This window comes from Phyllostomus hastatus, unplaced genomic scaffold, assembly GCF_019186645.2.
Source record: "Phyllostomus hastatus isolate PE091 unplaced genomic scaffold, TTU_PhHast_1.1 phas_scaffold_93, whole genome shotgun sequence".
Classification (NCBI taxonomy): Eukaryota; Metazoa; Chordata; class Mammalia; order Chiroptera; family Phyllostomidae; genus Phyllostomus; species Phyllostomus hastatus.
Window position 1 is genome coordinate 20,802,354 of NW_025334042.1, and position 22,950 is coordinate 20,825,303.

Sequence of the window (22,950 nt, forward strand, 5' to 3'; positions counted from 1 at the left end):
AAAATCTTCAGAGGATCTCTCTTGTAATGGATAGGAGATTGCTAGCCTCCCTCTAAAAGGCCTACTGCCTGTAATTTAATACCTCTCCTAGAAGGCATCTCATTCTTTTGCTGCTGGGAGCAATACTCCAGGGGTATTGGAAGGGTGGGGGAAAGGCTTGGAATACAGGGCCCTAGCTGTCCAAGGTGTGCCCCAACCCCCTCCGTGAGCTGCTAGGGATTCCCTACCCATTCATCCGGCAAAGCCCAGGTCAGGCTTTTTCTCTGCAGGCTTGCACTCACCCTTATCTCCTAGGAAATTGGTTCTCTTTGGGGAGTGTGCCAGAGAGAATTTCTAGGGACTTAGGCGTCAAACCCATTTTCATCAGGGGCCACATCAGCCTCACGGTTGCCTTCAAAGGGCCAAATGTAATTTTAGGACTGTATAAATGTAACTGCTCCTTAACAGTTACGTGACAGCTCAGCACTGCTGCTGGATAAAACAAGGTGGAGGGCTGGATTTGGCCCTCGGGCCTTGTGTTTGCTGCCTGTGACTTCGGGTCTTGTGGGGGAAGACAGACACCCAAGGTAACTGCTCTAACAGGTACAACCGAAGTAGAAAATTGGACCAAACTGTGGAATGGACACTTCATCTGTCCACTGGCTCTACTGGAGGTGTCAGGAAGGCAGGAGAAAGAGCCACTATGTTGGGTATGACAAATAATTTGGCTTACCTAGGACAGATAGTCCCAGGTAGGAACTAAACTGTTGACCGTGATTTACAGAATGGTAAGTTTTCCAGGGGCAAAAGGCCAGGACTTAGAAGACTTTCATCTTGGCAGCAACACGAGGGGCCAAAAGCCAATAAAATGGAGTGGAGATGAGCATCTCTTTTCCCCTGTCGTGAGGCCCCTAGAGGTCCGTCTGCTGACAAAAGGATGGCTGCCCCAGTTTCCGAGGTTTAGCAGTTAGTCCCTGGAGGACACTGGCAGCTCACCACCAGGGAAGCTTCATTCGTCATCTGTTTGCATCTCTATGTAGAATTAACTGCACCCAGTCCCTGCCTTCTGGCAATCTGAAGGACAGTACTGACAGACTAGGTAAGATATCCAGGATATCTAAGATACACCACAGAGCAGGGCGCACACACTGCTTACAGTATTGTTTGTTGTCTGTTAAACTGGTGGCAAACATGTGTGCTGGGTCCTATTTTTCTGCATTTTTACACTTTTAAAGTGAATGGTATGTGTCTACAGGGACAAAATCATGTACCAGCAAGACCTCTAAGGTTATAAAAGAAAAAAGATGCTTATGAGAGACTATTAACCTTTAAACTGTGAAAGTAACATAGCAAATCAGTAGAGTCAATTCAGCTGATGGCCTCTGAGAGCCTGTGATTCAATTTTCAATACATAAAGGATATGCTATGAGAGAGATTCCAGCCATAATACAAGAAAAGTTTCAACCTTTCCTGAAATTCAGGGTCAGTTCATCATTATCAGTAAATGCAAGCAATTGTCAACTTTTGGAATTTAACCCTTAGGATTTGAATTTCCTTTTCTCTCTCTTTTTTAATTTATTGATTTTAGAGAGAGAGGAACAGAGAAACAACGTTTTTGTTCCACTTACCCATGCATTCATTGGTTGGTTCTTTTTTAGTTATTATTTCTTACCATTTATCCCCCTTATTCCCTCTTCCACTTTCACCTGCCCCCCCCCTTCCTATTGGTTGATTCTTGTATATTCCTTGAGCAGGGATCAAACCTACAACCTTGGTGTATCCAGACCAGATGCTTTAACCAACTGAGCTACTTTTTTCTTTATTCTTTTATCTGAATTACTGGCCCAGCTCACCTTTTCATTAACTTACATAAGTCTTGCCCACGTGTTACTTTCTTTGCCTTTCTTGGAGTGACTTTTCCCACACCTCAGTTTTCTTCTTTTTTCTTTTTAAGGATTTTATTCATTCATTTCTCTTTAGAGAGTGGGGAAGTGAGGGAGAAAGGGGGAGAAACATTGATATGAGAGAAACACCGATCATTGCATCTCATACTCGCCTGACTGGGGACCGAACCCACACCCCAGGCGTGTGCCCTGACCGGGAATCCAGCTGGCGACCTTTCACCCTGTGGGATGACACCCAAGCAACACTCTCCACTGGGTTGCTTGAGCCACACTGTCCAGGGTCAGGCTCTCATTTTCACTGATCACTGCTATGCCTTTAAAAATATATTCAAATAAAATGAATTTCATCAACTTACTCTGTTTCATCCTCAGTTTTACCAACCGAATCACACCTTTAGGAATGAAAGCAACTACCCTTGCTATTTTACGTCTTTGCCTTTTTTCCTTGCACTATGCCTCTTTTCTCTGAGACTGGTTCTTTCAGTTTTTGTCCCCCAGATGCACATGCACAATCCCTGTCTCTCTACCAGTCTGTAAATACTGATTCCCAAAGCTAGAGAACTCTTTACAGGAATAAGAAGAAAGCACAGAAGTCTGTATCACTGGGATGGAAGGCAGAATAACCACAGGAGCTCTACACCCAAGTAGGAAGCCAGGATAACAATAGCTAGCAATTATTGAGCACTTCTGCTATTTATCAGGTAAGGTTCTAAGGCTTTAAGATCAGTGATTTTCAACCGGTGTGCCGTGGCAGGCACACTGGTGTGCTGCAAGAACTTTTAAAACTTGCAATACCTGACCATTTAGTCAGGGGCACTGACTTCTTTTTCCCTAGATTGTCAAATAAAAAAATAACAAAAAAATAATACCTATTTTGTTGTCAGATGGGCAAAAAATATATTTTTAATGTGCCACAGAATTTTAGTAATTTATGTGTGCCACGAGGTGAAAACGGTCGAAAATCGCTGCTTTAGAAGTATTAACCCATTACATCCTTACAGTAACTCTTATGAGACAAATGTCCCAATAAGAGAAATGAAACAGAACTTGCCCAAGATCACGAAGCAGAGAAGATTCCAGAGCCTGTGTTTATACTATCCCATCCTTAGTCACTGAGTTCGTCATTAATTTGGTAGCATTTCCTGCCACAAACTGAGTCGAGAGGTGGCTGACTGGCATTGATTAAATCAAGGTCCCTACCACGCGCAAGCCACATCTAAAAAGAAATGGCTTTACAGGCATTATCATTTTCAGCCCCCCATTTCAGGGACGAGGGCGCAGGTTTTAGCGATGTGACGTAATGTGCCCGAAATCACACAGCTAACAAGCCGCGGAGCTGGGACTGTTTGAACCCAAAGTCCAAGCCTCTGCACCACCTCAGAGGGATGTGGGACAAGGAAGATCCGGAGGGGGCGACGTTCTCCTCCCCGCCTCGCCTCCCAGCAGCCCGGCCCGCGGTGCGCCACTAAGTTACCTTACGCTCCAAGTTTCTGGACTCAAACCTATTTAGTAAATGATATGCAAACGCAAGTAAGTAATTTTCACATTTGTTGAAAATTCAAATAACGTCGATCAAGGGGAAAGCGGGCCCCGGGTTCACATCCCGTACCCGCCCCATCCCAGCCCCGGAGCGAGGGAGGAAGCGGCTCCGGATGGAGAGTGAAGCGACAGTCGGAGAAGGAAAGGCTGCCTTTCCTCCTGGGGCAGCAGAGGCGGCCGGGCGAGCAGAGGGAACCTGCAGAGGGCGGTTTCTCTCCTCTTTTCCTGTCCCACCCATTCGGCCGGCCCGCCCACCCCCACTCGCTGGTCTCGGCAACTAACTCTGCGCGTCTCTCCGCGGCTTCCTGCACTCGGTGCCCCCCGGTGGGTCTGCGCGAATCTCCACGGTTCCCGCCCCGGTCGAGTTCAAAAGGACGCGCTGCGTGGCGCCGGCCCTTCCGCGCCAGCCCGTCCGACTGGTAAGGTGAGCACGTGGAGGAGGGGAGCTGGGGAGGGCGGAGAGCCAGGCGAGCCCGGTCGCCCACACTCGCACTGCAGCCACGCCGGCCCCGGCAGGAACTGAAACGGAGCGTGGCCGGAGCTCGGCCCTGGGCTGGAGCCTCCCGTCACGGCTGCTGGGCCACCCACGGAGCACGGCGGGCCCGCGGCGTGCAGGTAGCGCAGGAAGGCTGGGGCCGGGGCCAGGGGGCGGGGCCGCGGAGCGAGACCCGACGGCCGCGGAGGTGGAGAGGGTCCCCCGACAGCGCCAGAGACTCCCGCTCGGCCAAGTGGGGTTCGGCTCCAGTGGCCGGCTAGTGGGGTTCAGTAGGCTGTAGGACGGCGCAGTGGACAATGAAGGGAAGACTAATGAAAGACACCCAGCTTGGCTGGGTGGAACGACTGTGTCAGGCCAAAAGGCGACCCCTACCTCCAGCTTCCTTTGCCTGGGTCATCCCCCACCTCCACCTTAACGGCAGGTCCCAGCCCCCACGTGGCCCCCAAGCCTTGGCGCAGGTTCTGCGCAACAGCCCCCACCCCCTCCTGACACAAGAGGATGGCTCCGCCCAAACTCCAGGCTGTGAAAGAACTGGGTACCTGTTACCATGATTTGGCGAAACTGGGGCCGCTGTTAATTTGCATACCTTTGCCCAACTTACTCAGGCCTTGAGAAATCTCTTAGGTAAATGTCGTGACCCAGTGAAAGGATGTCAGGGTAGAGCTTTCAAAGATAATGCACCCCAGATACAGGTGGTCTCTCAGTTCTGCTCTTGATAACTGCAGCCTGAGGAGATACTCAGGGAAACCAAACAAGGGTTTAGGACTAGCTCCACAGGGGAAAGAGGGAATGGGGAAGAGACTCAGGAAAATCTGGCACCGAAGGCTTTTCTGGGATTTCGAGTGGTCTCCAGCCCCAAACAGGAGCCCACCCACCTCTTACCTGTCTTTTTTCCCCTGCTTGCTGCAGATTTGCTCGTTCCTCAAGGTGCCCATCCACTTGCTGCAATGACTAGCTTCCCAACCACGCCTTCTCCAAGAGGTAGGTGAAGGCCTTTCCCAGTTAGAATGGTAGAGACTCATTCAACATCCTCGCCCCCAACCCAGTCTTGGAATTCCTTGAAGTCCCAGGCCAGATAAGAAGACTTTCCCACCTTTCTGCCAGCCTCACACCCAAATAGGTAGTGGGAGGAAGCAGAAGGCAACTAGAGCGTGCACGTTAGCGCACTTTGAAGCTAAGTCTCATGGGCCTGTGCGGGTTCCTGGCACTGCCACTTCAAGCCTTGTGACCCTGAGTGAGTTGTCTAACCTCTAAGATCCAGTTTCCTCCTTGTAGAATAGGGGAAATAGTACCTATCTTATGAGGTTTATCTGTAAGGATTAAATGAGACAACCTATGTAAAACACCTAGTACTGTGTGTCAGATCTAGTAAGCTCAGTAACGGTGGTGGTGGTTATTGTTATGTACCTGTTAGAAACCTACCTGCCTCTTCCTGGAAAGGAATTCTGCCTGCTGTCTAAGTCCACACCTCTGGTGGCATACTCAAGCATCAAAAACCCACTGTTCCTGCCCTGACTGGTGTGGTCAATGAAGGGAGGACTGAGGGGAGCAGGCGTGGTCCTGCACAGCAAAAGGTTGCTGGTTTGATTCCTGGTGAGGGCAAGTGTGGGAGGCCAGCCATCAGTTTTCCTCTCTCACACCGATGTGTCTTTCTTTCTCATCCTCCCTTCCCCTCCCTCTAAAATTAACTAAATAAAATCTTTAAAACAAAAAACAAAACGAAAACCAACACTGTTCCTGGCAGTGGTCCATCTCTCCACATTTAGAATAGATTCCCACCTTTCGTTTCATAACCAAACTGGTCATGAGATGATATATTCATTGATTCTTTTCATCATGTGCTAGTTAGGTTAAGGGAGGAACAAAAGCTCGATTGGTCTATACATCTTTGTTTTCATATACACAGTTTCATTTGTCATTAGGACAGACATTCTCTATTTTACTGATGTGGAAACAGGTGAAGGACATCGCAGCGGGGAGTCTAAGACAGCGTCCTCTATGGCTAGTGATGCACGCAAGTCAGACTGTTAGTGGAATGATGGGAGATAAGAAAAGGGAGAAATGGGTAGAAGTTTAAATTGGTCAGCAAAGGCTTCAAGAGCGGGGAAGGGGTCGAGCCCTTACCCTTGAAGGATGGATGATGAGGTGTGTACAGGCATGAAGGTAGCACCCGGCGTGAAACTGCAGAGACTGCATTTACCCTGGGGGTTGTTCCGAAGGAGAGGGCAGAGGACCTCCCAAATCAGCCCGCCGGGAGGGAAGAGAGGTGAGGCTTCTGCAGCTAGCTGAGGAATTGGCACTTGAGCAAAAGGGGAAGTGTTGACATTTTTTTCTTTTTTAAAATTTGTGGTAAAATATACATAATGTAAGTGTTACCATCTTAACCATTTGTTGGTGTACAGGCTAGTGATATTAAGTATTACATTCACAGCACCACGCAACCATCACTACCATCCTCCTCCAGAGTTTCTTCACCTCCCTCACCCCCTGGCCTTTGGTAAACACTGTTCCACTTCCTACCTGTGTGAGTTTGACTGAGTGCCTCATACAAGTGGGATCTTACAGATTCTGTCTTTTTGTGTCTTTTTTCTCTTAGCATAACATCTCCAGGGTTCATCCATGTTGTAGCACGTGTCAGGTCTTCTTTCCTTTTTTAAGGCTGGGTATATGCGTATATGTATATAATTTTGTGTATAGTTATGCATTTACATCTATATCATTTCGTTATTCTGTTCATCCACGGATAGATATTTGGGTTGTTTCCCTCTCTTAGCTATCATGAATCATGATGCTATGAACATGGGCATACAGGTATCTCTTTAAGTCCCTGATCTCCATTCTTTTGGGTGTACAGACCCAGAAGAGCAACTGTTGAATCATGTGGTAACTCTATGTTTAATTTTTTGAGGAACTGCCACACTGTTTTCCACAGTTTACAGACCCACCAGCAGTGCACAAGTGTTCCATTTTCTCTACATTCTCATTAATTTCTTTTTTTATATATATAGTCTCTGTCTTAATGGGTGTGAAGTGGTATCTCCTTGTGGTTTCGATTCACATTTCTTTAATTATGAGTGATGTTGAGCATTTGCATATCTTCTTTGGAGAAATGTCTATTCAAGTCCCTTGCCCAATTTTAATTGTCTTGTTTTGCCATCATTGTTGTTGTTGACTTTTATATTTACATTCTTGGCCCAACTAGTGATGTGCGTGATGTGGTATTTTAGGGCAGACCATGCGGCCCCTACCCACTGGGCCCAAGCCAATACAATTTAGAAACAGGAAGGGAGAGATCCCAGCAGGGTGAGGGCTGTTATGTTAAATGTTGCCGTCACTGAGTGTCTTGCACATCCCTTCCCCATCTCTCCACCTGCCTCTGTCACGTCCTTTTCCTGTAAAGGTCTCCTGAAGGAGACAGCCTCTCGGGATGTTGAAATTGAGGGCTGAGCTACGGCCTTCACGGGCCCTTGGCCCTTTTCCCCTTGTAGGCTCACTCCTCCATTAGAAAAGATGTATATTGAAAATTGTATTGTACAGCTAGGTTGGTGTAAAGAAAAATATAGTGTAATAAAATCATTAACAGTTGCATTTGTAATTAATCATTTATAGATAGAACATTATTACAATTTCCTCGACCTAAACATTTGATTTCTCTTTGTGATTTTAAAAAGAGATTTAAATCATTACCACTAAAATCATTAAAATCCATTTTCATGGGCCCCTAGAAGTGCTGTCGACCCTAGACACTGTGCCCACTGTGCCTGGTGCCAAGGTCACCTCTCTGGAAGGAGGAGGGAGTAGAACCCGGCATTGTGGGCTCTGTCTGCCCATGAGTAAAGCCCCTCCCTTTCCACCTGGTCATGCTAGTTACCTCCTAGGTTTTCCTCACTCTGGATTAGACACAGAGTGTTTTTCATCTCACCTACTTTTCACCACAGCCCTATGAGCAGGTTTTATTCTCATTGTACAGAAGCAAAAACTAAGGTACAGGAAGTTAAATTTTCAGACGATAAGAAATTCTCCCAAGGTCACGTGGCTGATAATGGCAGAGGCGGGATTTTGTGCCAAGCCTGATTTATTCCAGAGCCTGTATTCTTTCTGCCATGGTACACTGCCCTCAGAGTGCCGCGCCACCCCACTGGCTGGGGCACAGAAAAGAGAAGGAAGGAGAAAGGAAGCAGAATTCCAGGGCGGGTTCCCATGGGAAAAGAGATTGGGGGAGCCGCCCTGTGTTGGGCAGGTCTAGAGCAAATAAGTAGGTTGGCAGACTCAAGTGGCAAAGGATCTGATGCCTCAGTGATAAGAGATTAGGGGAACAAGGGCCACAAAGAAACCAACCCGTATCTGGGTTAACAAAAAAAGGGAGGGAGGTGAGTGAGCAAAATAGATCTTGAAATTCATTTGCCGTCCGTTAGGATTTAGATGGAGCCTCAGATCATGTGGTTCTCATGCCCAGGCCTCCCCCCTGAAAAAAAAAACAAAAACTGGTGCTACAGCCCTTCCAAGCCTGAGAAGGGAAGGAAGAAAGTAACATTATTATTATTCCTTCCTTGGACAAGAGATTGAAGAGAAATGGGGTAGCAACAGGAGATGATGGAGGAAGAGCTAAAAGCTGCTCCCCTCCCCACCCTTTATCCCAGGCTTTGGGAACTTTGTTTTCTTTGTTGTTGTTGTTTTCATTGAGAAGCTGTTCCGTGCCCCTCAGGGGATAGCCTCCTTGACCTTCTCTCTCTCTCTATATATATATGTATACACACGTATTATATACACACATGTATACACACATATATATACTCTCTCTATGTATGTGTTTATATTTTTATTTTAATTTACTTTTTTCACAAACATCTAATCATATTACACATACAGCCCCAGCAATTTGCTTTTTTCATCTAACCATAGGTCCTGTCCCAGTAACTGCAGATCTACCACATTCTTCTTAACAACTGTATAGTGTTTCCAGAATGAATGGCCTGTAATTTATTTAAGCATTCCTCTGTGGATGGACTTTCAGATATGCGTCATTCTTGCAAACAGTACAACAGGGAACACCCTTCCCATCTGCAGTAAAATTCAGAGAACCAAGCCCGGTGGCCACGTAAACAAAAGCTTCACTGGAGGCAGCTCGGGATGTTTCCGGAACTCAGGCGGTGGTCCTGGGTGGCGCTCAGACCCTTGGAATGCAGAGACAGACTGGACACCTGGCTCAGTCAACGGCTTGCTGAGCTGCCCCGGTGTCTTGGCTTGAGCAGAATGAAACTACCAATCCTGCTTCCGTCACACTCGTGGGGTGGAGATAACACAGTGTTACGTTTTGTAAGCTGTAAATCATGCATGTACACTGCAGCTCTGTCACTGAAGCCTGAAGGGCCCTGGCTCATCAGCTCTCAGGACCTTTAGTCTGTGACCTTTAGTCTGAGAAAAGTGCTTCTATGTGAGTTCAGAAATTTAATTTTTAAAAGTAAACATTTTAAGCCCTGGCTGGCATAGCTCAGTGGATTGAGCTCGGGCTGCGAACCAAAGTGTCGCAGTTCGATTCCCAGTCAGGGTATATGCCTGGGTTGCAGGCCATGACCCCCAGCAACCGCACATTGATGTCTGTCTATCTGCCTGTCTGTCTGTCTGTCTCTCTCTCTCTCTCTCTCTTTCTCCCTCCATTCCCTCTCTAAAAATAAATAAATAAAAATCTTTATTTAAAAAAAGTAAACATTTTATTTTGAAATAGTTTTAGATGAATAGAGAAGTTGCAAAAAATAGTACAGAGAGCTCCCATGTACGCTTCAGCCAGTTTTCCTTTAATGTCAGCGTCGTACGTGACGAGGGCACTTTTGTGAATGAAGAAGTGAACATCGGTGTAGTACTGTTAACTGCAGACTTCGCTGAGATTCCCCTACTTCGAAACTGATTGTGAAGTGAATTCCAATAGAACGCTTTCAATTAATAAAAATTCGCACACCGAGGCCAGCAAAGGTCCAGAGGGCCGGCTAGTTCCGCCCCCCGCCCGTGTTGGGACTCTCTCCGGGACCGGAAGTGTGTGTCCACTCGTGCTCTTGCTCCTGTGGCCGGGCGTCTGCTCCCGCCAGTTCTGCCCTTTGTGCAGGTCACCCAGCGGCCTATTTGAAGACGGAGTTCAAGGTCTAGGCTCCCCCCTAAGTCTTCTGTCTGGGCTTTCTCTCACAAGCTTCTCTTACCTGATACGGTCCCCAGGCCAGTCACATTGGTGGCTGCTCATCTCAGAACTGTGCCACCAGCTGCGACTCTGCGGTCTAGGAGTGGCGCAAAGGAGGGCTGCACCGTCGCCTCCATGATCAGAGGCCATATTAATGGTGCCTAATGTAACGCAAGTTTAAAATCTTTTATATGAGTAACTATCATAAGAAATTTGGACGATAAAGGAAGAAACATCTAGTAGAAGAAAATAAAAAGCATCCCAAATTCTATAACCTACCTGTCATTCTTGCTACTGTGTGGGGGTATATCCTTTCTAGTGGTCCCACTGTGAGGCTTTTATATATGCTGCCACTAAACGTGGCTTCCCCGCTCTTCCCCACTCCCCACTTTACTTCTGAGTTCATTGGTTTCCTGGACCTGACAGCAGGGAATCTGTTCAATTCTCATCTCGTTCTGCTTGGCCCATTTCTCCAGTCATTTGAAATCTCTTGTTTGTTACCAGCTTGCTAGTTGCCCCTCTAGCTCTGAGTGTTTCACAAGTTTGTCGTTCCTTTCCTGGGTCCACAGGAGTCTGCATTTACCCAAAGGGCACTAACTCGTGTGCGAGGCACCAGTAAGGGAGAACACCAAAACAGAAGATCTTGCAAAGAATTTTAATATTTGATATATTTTAAAAACAAACAAAAAGCCAGAGTCATTACAAGGAACAAATTGTATTATTAGACTTTCTTCTACCAGTCTTATGATTTAATATCTTTATTTTGAATTGCATAAAGGCCTTAATTTGTCCCTAGCATGGTTTGACATAATAATGTCAATTCGAAAAGAACCAAGGTCAAGCCCCAGTGGAAGAACCTCTGCTTAGACTGCCGTCACTCGCTCCCTTCCTTGACAGTCAGTTACTGCCCCACTTGGTCCTTATAGCCAGGCCTCGTTACCCCATAAGGATAGGATAAACAGTCCTAACACGTGTTCTGTGATGAGTAGCTGCCTACTCATGCAGCACCTTAACTCTCCTTCAACCCCCTCCCCATCCTCACTCTTGATTAATGACCTTGCATTCTATCTTCTTGAATGAATTAAAGTTCTCAGAAGAGGACTCAAAGGCCCCTCCCTACTACTCGCATCTGCTTACTACCTGCCTTTGTTCCCACTATGCACTAATCATGAATGACCCCTGCTCTGTTTGCAGCCAGCCCCTCTATTTGTGCACTACACCCCAAGCCCGCCCCAGCCATGCTTCCAGCCACCATCCTCTCTCACGCATCATCAGTTGCTCCCTCTCACCTGAGTCATTTCTCCCATCCAAGCACTAACCAGGCCCGACCCTGCTTAGCTTCCGAGATCAGACGAGATTGGGTGCGTTCAGGGTGGCATGGCTGTAGACTGAGTCATTTCTACATGGACATAAACATACTGTCATTTTTCTCATCCTTAAAAAAACAAAACAAAAACAAAAGGCTTGTACTGTTCCCCACTCTAGCTACAGTCCGTTTCTCTACTCACCTTTACAGGAAAGTTTGTTTTATTCTGCCTTCAGTTCCTTTCCTTCCATGTATTTATTTACTTATTTTGAACCCACTGTAAACCCGAGGCTTATACTAGCAATTCACCAAAGCTTCTCTTGTCAAGGTCATTCATGACTTTTGCTTGGCGAATCCCAGTGGTCTTTGTACTTGGCCTGTTTAGCTGCTGTTTTGCTGTTTCCTCCCTGGGCTCAGTCCTTGATCCTCTTTGTCTGTACTCCCTTGGCAATCTCAGCCACTCTCATGATCTTAATTATGCTGACTTTAAATCTCCAGTGCACACCTCTTTCCCAAATTCCAGTCTTAACTTCTGCACTTGGATATCTAAGAAGCAGTCATGTCCAAAATTGAACTCTGGATCTTCCCTTCCAAATCTGTTCCTCCTATAGGCTTCCCATCTCGGGTTACACCATGCCGTCCCTCCCTCCAGTCACTCAGGCCCAAACCTGGGTGTCATCCTTGACTCCACCCCACATCCTGTCAGCCATAACTACAGAATATCCAGAATCCCACCACTTCTCGGGGATTTGCTGCTTGACCCAGTCAGTGTTTTCATGCAAATTAGAAAAAGGCTCCCCCTTTGGGTGGATGCACCTGTGCCCTTGTGCCAGGTACACCAGCTTCTACTTCTACCCCTGTCTTTCCACAATATCCTTTACTGTTTCATTTTTTTAAAGATTTTCTTTATGTGCTCTGGCTGGTATGGCTCAGTGGACTGAGTGTTGGCCTGTGAACCAAAGGGTCACTGGTTCTATTCCCAGTCAGGGCACATGCCTGGGTTGCAAGCCAAGTCCCCAGTTGGGGGTATGTGAGAGGCAACCACACATGGATGTTTCTTTCCCTCTCTTTCTCCCTCCCTTTTTCTAAAAATAAATAAATATTTAAGAAAAAAAAAGATGAGAGAGATTTCTGACCTGTCTTCCTTAAAAAAAAGATTTTACTTATTTTTTGACAGAGGGGAAGGGAGGGAGAAAGAGGGAGAGAAATATCAATGTGTGGTTGCCTCTCATGCATCCCTTACTGGGGACCTGATCTGCAACCCAGTCATGTGCTCTGACTGGGAATCGAACAGGCAACCTCTTGGATCACAGGCCAGTGCTCAGTCTACTGAGCCACACCAGCCAGAGCAACTGTTTTAATTTATTATTGCTGCAAAACAAACCACCTCAACACTTAGTAGCCTAAAACAATAGCAATTTGTCTATTTTCTTAGTTGATTTTAGACAGAGGGAAACATCGATTTGTTGTTCCACTTATTTATGTATTCATTAGTTGATTCTTCCATGTGCTTTGACCAGGGATCGAACCCACAACCTTGGCATATTGGGATGATGCTCTAACCAATTGAGTTACCTGTCCAGGGCATGAATAGTAATTTATTATTTCTTAGAATTCTGTGAGTTGGCTGGGGACTCCTCTGCTGGTTTCATCAGCGTTCACTGATGCAGCTGCAATCCACTGGAAGGTCCACTGGGCTAGAAGGTCCAAGATGACCTGCCTCATACATGTAGCATGTATGGTTGGTACTGGCTGACTGAGCCTGGGGCCCTCAATTTTTCACCATGTGGCATCTCATCCTTCATCGTGCTGGATTAGGCTTTCTCACAACATAGTGGACACACTGTTCCAAAAGTGTGCCTTCTGGGCCCTGGCCAGTGTGACTCAGTTGGTTGGAGCATCATCCTGTAACCAAAAAGCTGTAGGTTCAGTCCTTGGTTTGGGGATATACAGAAGGCAACTGATCAATGTTTGTCTCTCACATTAATGTTTCTCTCTCTTCCTTCCTCTTTCTCTAAAAGCAATAAAAAAGAAGTGTCCTCGGGTAAAACTTTAAAAATAAAAATGTGGTCTTTGGAATTTCAAGCCCTACCCCAAACCTACTGAATCAGAATCTTCATTTTCACCTTATCCCTAGGAGATTCTTATGCACAACAGGGTTTGAGAGGCACTGCTTTAAAATATAAATCCAGCCCTGGCTGGTGTGGCTCAGTGGATTGAGCGCCAGCCTGCAAACTGAAAGGTCACCAGTTTGATTCCCAGTCAGGGCACATGCCTGTGTTCAAGGCCAGGTCCCCAGTTGAGGGTGTGGGAGAGGCAACTGATCGGTATGTATCTCACACATCGATGCTTCTCTTCCTCTCTTTCTCCCTCCCTTCCCCTCTCTATAAATATAAGTAAACAAAATCTTTAAAATTTTTATATATATAAATAAATTATATATATATGAATATATATAAATCCATATCTGTCTCCCTTCCTCTCTCTCTATATATAAACAAAATCTTTAAAATTTATATATAAATTTTTTTATATATGGGTATATATATAAATCCAACCAGTGTCTCCTCAGAAACCTCTAAAAGAGTCCCATCTCACATGCTCATGCAGCCCCCGGATTTCTTCTCCTGCTCGCCTTCTTGCTCCCTCCAAGGGACCTCTGGGCCGCACCTCTCACACGCAGAGTCTGCAGTGGTCCCAGGCGCATTTCCGTGTTGTGGATAGCCTTCCCTTGAACTCCCCTGGAATGTTCCTCTCCCAGGTCTCTACATGGCTGCCTCCCTCACCCTCTGTAGGTTTTCACTCAAGTCACCTCATCAGGGGGACTTTCCCAGACCACCCCTATCTACATCCAAACTCCCTGTCCCCCTTCCTACCTGTTTGTTCTGTGTAGCACTGATGATCAACAGCCAATACAGTCTATTTGTTATTTTGTTTATTGTCTCCCTTCCCCCTCAGAGAGTAAATTGTATAAAAAAGTGTTCTTTTTAAACTGTAAAATTTACATTTTTTAAAAGATTTTGTTTATTTTTAGAAAGGAGGAAAGGGAGGGAGAAAGGGAGAGAAACAACGATGCAGAGAGAAGTGTGGGTTGGCGCCTCTCAGGCCCGTGCTGGACACCGACCCTGCAGCCTGGGGAATGCGGCCTGACTGGGACCTTCCACTTTGCAGGGCACGCCCAGCCAACAGAGTCATACCGGTCAGGGCGAACGTGCAATTTTTAAGCCTACAGTTCGTGGCATTAAGTCATTCACATTGTTGTGCAACATCACCACCATCCATTTCCAGAACTTTTTCATCCTGAACTGAAACTCTACGTGTTAAACAACTCTCCATTCTCCCCTCCTCCCACTCCCTGACACCCACTATTCTGCCTCTGTGAATTTCACTCTTCCAGGTACCTCATATAAATGCAACCATACAATACTTACTCTTTCACGGGAAGCTTATTTCATTTAGCATAATGTCTTCAAGGTTCATGATTTTGTGTTATGTGCCAGCATTTTCTTCCTTTCTAAGGCTGGATAATATTGTACATGTATGTGGCGTTTTGTTTATCCATTTGTCTGTTCTTGGACATTTGAGTTGTTTCACTTAATAGCTGTGTGAGTCGTGCTGCTCTGAATGTGGGTGTACAGATACCTGTTCAAGTTCCTGCTTTCCTTTATTTCGGTTATATCCCCAGAAGTGGAATTGCTGGGTCATACGGTAAGTTCTGTTTGATTGTCTGGGGAACTGCGCCGGCGTGGGCTGTTGTTTGTTGTGCTCGCTGATCTGTGCCCAGAGCCTAGAAGAGGGCCTGGCACAGAGTACGCGGTCAGTGAATGCTTGTTGAGTTAATTTTCACTTTCTCTGTCCATGAGCCTGGACTTCAAGTCTAAGAAGGTCGTGTGGCTTGCCTGAGCTGCTTGCTCATTGTGGTCCCATACTGGCTCCTGATGTGTGTGCTATTTCAAGATCAAGGCCCCCAAAGCAGACCCTAGTAACTTGTTCCAGAATTTTGCTGGGAAACCACATCAGGATCCCCAGCTGCTTACGGAACTCACGTTCTTTCTATGGCTCGTCAGGCTCCTGACCCCTCTCTTTTTCTCGGGTGCTGCCATGTCACCAGTAGTGATCTCTTACATGTTCGTTCAGTGCCCTTGGCTGTCATTTACCTGGATTCCCTTTGGATTAGCCTGGTGCTTTCTGGGCTGTATTCCTTCTCCTAAGTTTACTTCCCCACATCACCAAGCTCCTGCTGCTCCTTTTGTGCAAAAAGCATTCTCTCTGACAGGAGACAGAGGCAAAAAGGGCTGGAGGAATTCTGCTTTCTCTGTTTCCTCCAGCTTGGCATCTTCAGGCCCCAACAGCATGCTTAGCCCTTTCCCTGTTCTTGCTCCAAATATAACTCTTCTTAAGTTTGTTTGCCAACTTGAGCTACATAGAACTTCCTAACACCATTCTTCTGTCTCTGGTAGCCTTTAATGGAGGTGTTTCTGCTATAAACCTTGATGCACATTTTTTTAAAAGACTCACATTCTGAAATTACATTACTGAAAATGGGCTTACAGGAAAGGCAGGATTGGGGCCGGCCCCTCAACACTTACGACACTGTAATGAGAACCCTAAACGTACAACAACAATCTCAGTTGAAGTAATGACAGTAAAACCTCCACCAACATCTGCACCTCAAATCCCTGTTAGTCCTTTGCCCACTGTGTCCTGCCGTGTGCGCTCCCTCCTTTTAGAAGTAGGTCCCAGAGAGCCTTCGCCGCCAGCAGAGTAAAGCTGTTCATCAAAACTAACGATCAGATGCAGGGCCTGCCTTCTCCGTCAGTCCATGGTTCTCATATAGAGGTAAATTTCTCTGTACCTCCTTCATTGGTACTTACTGCTTCACCAGATAGCTTAATAAAAGTGGAAACCAACCAATTTCTGCATCCAAGGAAGGCATTTCTAGTATTTTGTTTGTTTGTTTGTTTGTTTCTTTTTTTTTTAAGAGGGGGAGGAAAAAAATCAGCGTGAGAGAGAAACAGCGATCTGTGCCTCTCGTCCATGCCCCAGCCAGGGACCAAATCTGCAACCCCGGCCTGTGCTCTGACCAGAATGAAACCCTGGCGACCTTTCTTTCAATCTGCGGGACAAGGCTTAACCAACTGAGCCACACTGGTCAGGGCTGTTGCTTTCTTTCTTTTCTTTTTTTTTAATTTTATTGATTTTTTAAGAGAGGGGAGGGAGAGAAAAACACCGATTTGGTGTTCCACTCATTTGTGCATTCATTGGTTGATTCTTATATGTGCCCTGGATGGGGATTGAACCCGCAACTTTGGCCTATTGGAACAACACTCTAACCAACTGAGCTACCCTGCCAGGGCCCTTCTATTGAATTTTGTTTCTTAAGGTCTTTTGATATTGCTGAAATGTTCTCTTTAGGTGTAGAACATCAAACATGAACGCTGGGAAACCTGCTCAGGAACTAACATGACTTCCACACTACACTGACAGCACACCCACTCACTGATCGCCGTGAGCGAGTTTGTGGTAGCGGAGCGCTCCCTGAAGCACGACAGTCTATATTTGATCGGAGTCCTCTGGGTCTCCTTCTGCCTTTATCCATATCTTTTACACCCTGAACATTTTGGAAAACTTGTTGCGCAGCCTCGTAATTATCGTTCATTACCTCTTCCTCTTTTTCCCTATTGGAAAAAAAGAAAAGAAAAGGACGGTGATAGGAAAGCTTAGTATTAATACCTTGCTTGGGCTTTGGAGTGCGTCCTGGGTTCAGATCGTGGCTGCACACACCGCCCCTTCCTCTGTAATCTGAGGTATGTCACTGCCCTCTCTGCCGGGGCCTCGGGGTCTACATTAGCAAATAAAAACACCTACTTTGAAGTGATTGGTGTTACGAGGATTAATAATTATATCTATACAGCACCTTATACAAAGCAGGGACTTAGTAAATGACAGCTGTTGTAACTGAGGTCGTTTGCAGAATTTCCCAACTAGGAATCATCTTTCCTCCCAGATTCATCTTCAGGGACTCGTTTGTATCTGTTCCCAGAACCCTCACTAAAATTCCTCGCCGTGGTCATCCCATTTGCCCTCATCACTGTTGCTTCCCAGCATCTATGGCAGTGTCTCAGGCACATAGCAGGTGCAAAGTAAATTGTTGATTGATTGAACTAAATCTTACACATCATTATTCTAAGCTTTTGTACATACATTATTCTTCTTGGTTTTCTGTTTATCTTAAGTTCTCCAATGTTTAGGGAGCCAGATTATGAGCAAGTGTACAGAATTCTGGGTCTACGGTGAGAAGATGGAGTACAGCTGTGGGAGATTTGGGGGAGGGACGGTGTGCTTGGGGCAGTGATCAGGTAGATAAACTTCAGGGCTTTTTTAAAAAAATGGAAGTCACAGTATAATCTCACAAGCGACGTCTCATCCCTTTTGTGGTATTCTGTTTATTAGAAGCAAGTCTCTGGGTCCAGCCCACACACAGGGAGAGGGACTTACACGAGGGTGAGACTACCAGGAGGCCAGAATCATTGGGAGGCCCCGTAGAAGCTTCCTGCCACACTCCCTCGGAACAGGCTGAGGCTCGGAGGGGTTTAGTTACTTCCTCAGAGTCACCTTGTTCTATGCTGGGGCGGGAGTCAAACAGAACAGTTCTCTCTTTTAATCACTACACATATAAACAAAGTCACCTTAATAATATTTTAAGTGGTTGCTACTATGTGACACTTATATGTTTTCTAAATTTATCTTCCCAGTAACCCCACAAGGTTGGTTTTAATATAGTCCCCATCTGTAATAGATGAGACTCCATGAATGAATCAAGAGAGAGAACCATTTGCCCAAGTCCACAAACTAGCTGAGTGTACCCCCATTCCTAAAGAAAGAGTGGAGAACAGTGGGGATGGGTGTGGCCTGACCTTGGGATGAGAGGCGCTCTAGGCAGCCTGCCTCTGCCTACTCTGTTGCAGAACCAGGACGGGCCATCCAGCCTCCCCTTAGCCCATGTGGAAAGGCCCCTCAACACCATTGCCCCTCATAGTGCTGCTCCCAGGCTCACCAGACCACCGCTGGCGAGTGATTTCACATGATTTCACTTGCCCTGGCTGGACACCTGAGGGTGTCAGGTGCTGGACAAGAATCGTGCTAGTGCCCTGTGCTCCAGCCACACTGGCCTTTGAGTCCTCTTGTCTCTGAGCTTGACCCAGGCTCCAGTCTCTGCATAGAATATGCCCCACTTCCTGCTCCTTTTACCCTGTCGACTTCTATTCCTGCTGGAAAACCAGATCAGGCCCCTCTGCTACGTGCTAAGCGCCCGGATATTCCCTTTGCCACACGTATTGCAGTTCATAACCGTTACCGCGGTGGGGTGGAGGGTACGTCCTGTGAAGGCAGGCCCTGTCTGTTTTGCTCACTGTTCTATCCCCATCATGCCCAGCACAGTACCTGGCAAACAGCAGGCAGTTAATGAGTGCTGCTATTACCATCTGTTGAATGAATAGTGATTGCCTCCTGTAGCTCATTCCAGGATCTAGCCACCCTGTTTTCCCCAGGGTGCGTCTGTCCTGTGGTAGTGTTCATTGTTCCCTTGTCAAACTTTTATACTAAAATGCTAACTAGGGGAGAACTGAGGGGCTTCCTTACTTCCCATGTAACATCTGACAGGGACTTCTAGAGACAACTAGTTCTGTAGTGTTCCCACCTGGCGTGACACTTAAGGGGAAGGACGTTCGACCCTGAGGGATAGATGGAGAAGAGCAGGACAGAGTGTGGGGTCTATTTTAAGATAGGAGAGGCCTTGTTTCAGAACCTTTCAAATTGCAGGGCCTACTCTAGTGAGTGTAGACAGGGTTTTTAATAAGGGAGGAGCCTTATCTCATTATTTAAAAATAATGTTCAGCCCTGGCTGGTATGGCTCAGTGGATCAAGTACTGGCCTGTGAACCAGAGGATCACCTGTTTGATTCCTGGTCGGAGCACATGCCTGGGTTGTGGGCCAGGTACCCAGTTGGGGATGTGCAAGACCACACACTGATGTTTCTTTCCCTCTATTTCTCCCTCTCTTACTCTCTCTCTAAAAATAAATAAATCAAATCTTAAAAAAAAAGTTCACAGCCTTTGCTGGTTCGATCCTGGCCAAGGCACATGCCTGGGGTATGCAAGATGCAACTAATTGATACTCCTCTCTCTCTTTCTCTCTCCCTGCTCCTCTCTCTAAAAATAAGTAAATCAAATCTTTTTTAAAAAACAATATTTATGGAGAGTTTGTAAGAACACTGAAGAAAAGCATATACTATACAATACAAATATATACACATATGGTTGGATTTCATTTGTGCAAAGATATGCATTTCTAATACTGGCTTTGCCTCGTTGAGTTATTACATGTCACAATAACCCTATTAAGGTAGGCACTGTTATCTTCATTTTGCAGATGAGGAAGCTGAGGCACAGGGTGGTTAGGTCATTTTCCCAGGGCTCCACAGCCAGGAAACAGCAGCTCAGATTTGAACCCTGTCGGTCAGACACTAAAGCCCTTAACCACTGCACTGGGCAGAGGGAAGTCCATGAAAATGTGCACTGTCTTCGGGTGGTGGCTTATTTTTTCCTCCATTCCCCAGGTATCCTTTGTGGATTTACTATAGAAGCTGAAGGATAAATTTTTGAATAGGGAAGAAGGTAGGGTGATGAAATTTGAAGGACAAATATATACTTTAGAAGAAAAAATTCACCCCATTTCCTTTTCCACTTTTCTTTATTTTCCAGAACTGACCACCCCAATCCAGCAGATCACTGAGACTCTGCCCCCAGATGTGGAAGCCAGCACAGCACTCATTGCAGGTAACCAAGGCCCTGAGCCAAATCCGAGGGACCTCTGCATTTAGGGGCCTTCTCGTGCCAGGCAGCCAGGACTGCAGTGTGATGACCTGGGATTCCCTGTGCAGGACAGCACTACAAATCAGAGACCAAATCCACAAATGGGCTCATTTTGGCACATAGGTTGTCTTACACACACACACACACACACACACACACACACACACACAGCTCTGAGAGACTCCTCGAGGCTTCCATGAGAGGCACTGCCAGTAAATGATAGGTTGGGAGAGGTTGGGATGTGGCCACAAATAGATATATAGATGCATGTGGGGTCTACACTCCAGCATGTGGGTCGGGAGGAGGATGTGTGTGGTTTGTCCAGTGGATGAGGAAGAGGATGGGAGGGAGCAGAGAACCCCCAACAGGAGGCTATGGATTTAAACAACCCTTCCTGTTGGGATAAGCTATTTCCTGTTTGCCTCCTTTCTGTTTCTATTATACTCATCAGAAACTAGTTGACAGAGAGTTCAGTTTTACCAGAAATCAAAAGCCTTGTGTCCTTAGCTTGAGACCCAGAGACCCCAGGGATTGTGTCCCACGGGAGTTGGGCTTGGTTGGGGAATATGGATTTGGAAGTGGACACTAGTTAACTAGACCAGAAGGATCCTTATGAAAAGTGAGGGAATTGTCTAACTCAGGGGATGCTTTGAATAACTGAGACATACTCAATCCTGAAATATCTCTACATTTTCCCTCTCCTTTCCAAGTTGTTATCACCGTGGTCTTCCTCACCCTGCTCTCAGTCGTGATCTTGATCTTCTTTTACCTGTACAAGAACAAAGGCAGCTACGTCACCTACGAACCTGCAGAAGGAGAGCCCAGCACCATCCTTCAGATGGAGAGTGACTCAGCCAAGGGCAGGGAGAAGGAGGAATATTTCATCTAGTGATTCCCAGGCCCCAAGGAGCTTATCCAGGCTCCAGTGCTAACACACTGACTATTTAATTTATTAGGTGAAACTTTTATCTAAAACCAGTGAGAAGCATTGATTGATATGGGCAAACCTGAGCTCCTTCCAGGAGGAGGCCCAAATCCAGCATCACTGACACCAGGAACCAGGGACATGGAGAAAGCTACTTATGTCTTTAGCCAGGGCCTTTGTAACACTGCAGTGTTTGTGACTGACCAGCAAGATGGAGCCATACCAGGCAACATTTGAGTATGTGCCCAATCATCTTCAGTTTTTTTCACAGGTCAAAGGGGAGAAGAGAGTTAAAGTCACTGGCTGCTCCTCTGCCCCCTGCCTGGTCACCTAGTGATAGCCTGAGTGGAGAGAGCATCCATACTCCTTCCCAGAGGCTGGATGCCACAGTGAAAGGCCAGGCCAGGAGGGAGAGAAGACTATGTAGAGACCTTACCTCCTGGTCAATGTGCAGCATCCCTTCATCTGAGCCCATCCTTTAGGTATTCCCTAACGCCGTACTTAATGCTATTTTTATCAGAATTAAAATTTTTCATTGACTCAGAAATCAGATTCTCTTAAGAAATAACTACCTTTTCATTTTGACTTATCCCTAAACTTTTTTTTTTTTTTTTTGCTTAACTCCTTTGCGTGTTCTCACACAAGCAAGAACCCTAGGGAAGTTTTGGAAGTTGAAAGGAAGCTGGTCCTGGGAAGCTGGTCCCAGAGGGGTGTCATCACAAACATACCCTGGGAGATAGATTGGTTTCCTCTCCACCCTGACAAGGAGCAGTTTTCCAGAATCTATTCTCTGTGTGCACAGGGGGAACCGGGAGCAGTCTTCTCACTTTTCCCACTAATGTCCTTGAATCGAGCCCAGCAAAGCTTCTTGGATTTAACTTGTATCTCAAAATGAGGTATGTTTAAAAGGTGCAATTATTTTGGTAGAAATCATTAGCTCCCCAAGTCCACCTGAAGTAAGATTTCAAGAGTTCAGGAAATCAATCTGGCAAGCTCGCTTCCAGTTTTCAGTACTTCTTCACATGGAACTTCGGAGGAACTGAAGGTTATCCTGAACTCACACGAACTGTTATACTAAAAACATTTTTTTCAAGTCAAACTTTAGGGCAAGTTAGCAGAATCAATCTTTTGAAAAAATCAATTTCAAAGACAGAGAAACACTGACATTAAGAGAGAAATATAGGTTGGTTGCCTCCCGTATGTGCCCCAAATGGAAAACAAACCCACAATCTAGGTGTGTGTTGTGACCCAGAATTGAAGCCTCAGCCTTTTGGTGTACAAGGCAACGCTCCAACCGAGCCCCCTGGCCAGGGCTCATGACCTTATTTCTAAGTTTGTATTCTGAATTCCTCTGGCATAATAGACTTTTGAGAATCTGCACTGGCCAGGTAGCACAGTTGGTTACAGTCATCCCAATATGCCAAGGCTACAAGTTTGATCCCCCATCAGGGCACATATAATGATCAACTGATGAATGCATAAATAAGTGGAACAAAAATCGATGTTTCTCTTTCTCTCCCCCTAAACTCAATTTTTAAAAATAAATTTTAAAAAAATCTGAAAGAGCTTAGGAAAAGGGAAATATCTTGGGTGGAATTAAGAATGATCCAATCTTAGCCTTGTCCCCCTGCATTTATTTCAAAGGCTTCGTTGTTTGTTTTTTTTTAAATGGCAGCACCACCAATCTGAATTCTTGGTGAGATATAAAAGATATAAACAGAATAAATCTAAAAACAAGCTGAATAAAGAATCCTTGAAG

General features: G+C 46.0%; 1 protein-coding gene across 1 annotated transcript; it reads left to right on the forward strand.

Moving 5' to 3' along the window:
• The first annotated feature begins 3,852 nt into the window (after positions 1 to 3,852).
• Positions 3,853 to 21,738, forward strand: LOC123812666 (small cell adhesion glycoprotein). The gene is made up of 4 exons (XM_045829446.1): positions 3,853 to 4,037; positions 4,828 to 4,899; positions 20,156 to 20,230; positions 20,977 to 21,738. The coding sequence occupies exons 2-4, from the start codon at positions 4,866 to 4,868 to the stop codon at positions 21,153 to 21,155; spliced, it is 288 nt and encodes a 95-aa protein (XP_045685402.1). The 5' UTR covers positions 3,853 to 4,037; positions 4,828 to 4,865; the 3' UTR covers positions 21,156 to 21,738.
• The last annotated feature ends 1,212 nt before the right edge of the window (positions 21,739 to 22,950 follow it).

Excerpts from the sequence above, each read along its gene's own strand:
- LOC123812666 (XM_045829446.1), top strand. The coding sequence starts at position 4,866 with ATGACTAGCTTCCCAACCACGCCTTCTCCAAGAG. Across the intron at positions 4,900-20,155 it reads AACCACGCCTTCTCCAAGAG|AACTGACCACCCCAATCCAG; the intron begins GTAGGTGAAGGC and ends TTTATTTTCCAG. Across the intron at positions 20,231-20,976 it reads CAGCACAGCACTCATTGCAG|TTGTTATCACCGTGGTCTTC; the intron begins GTAACCAAGGCC and ends CTCCTTTCCAAG.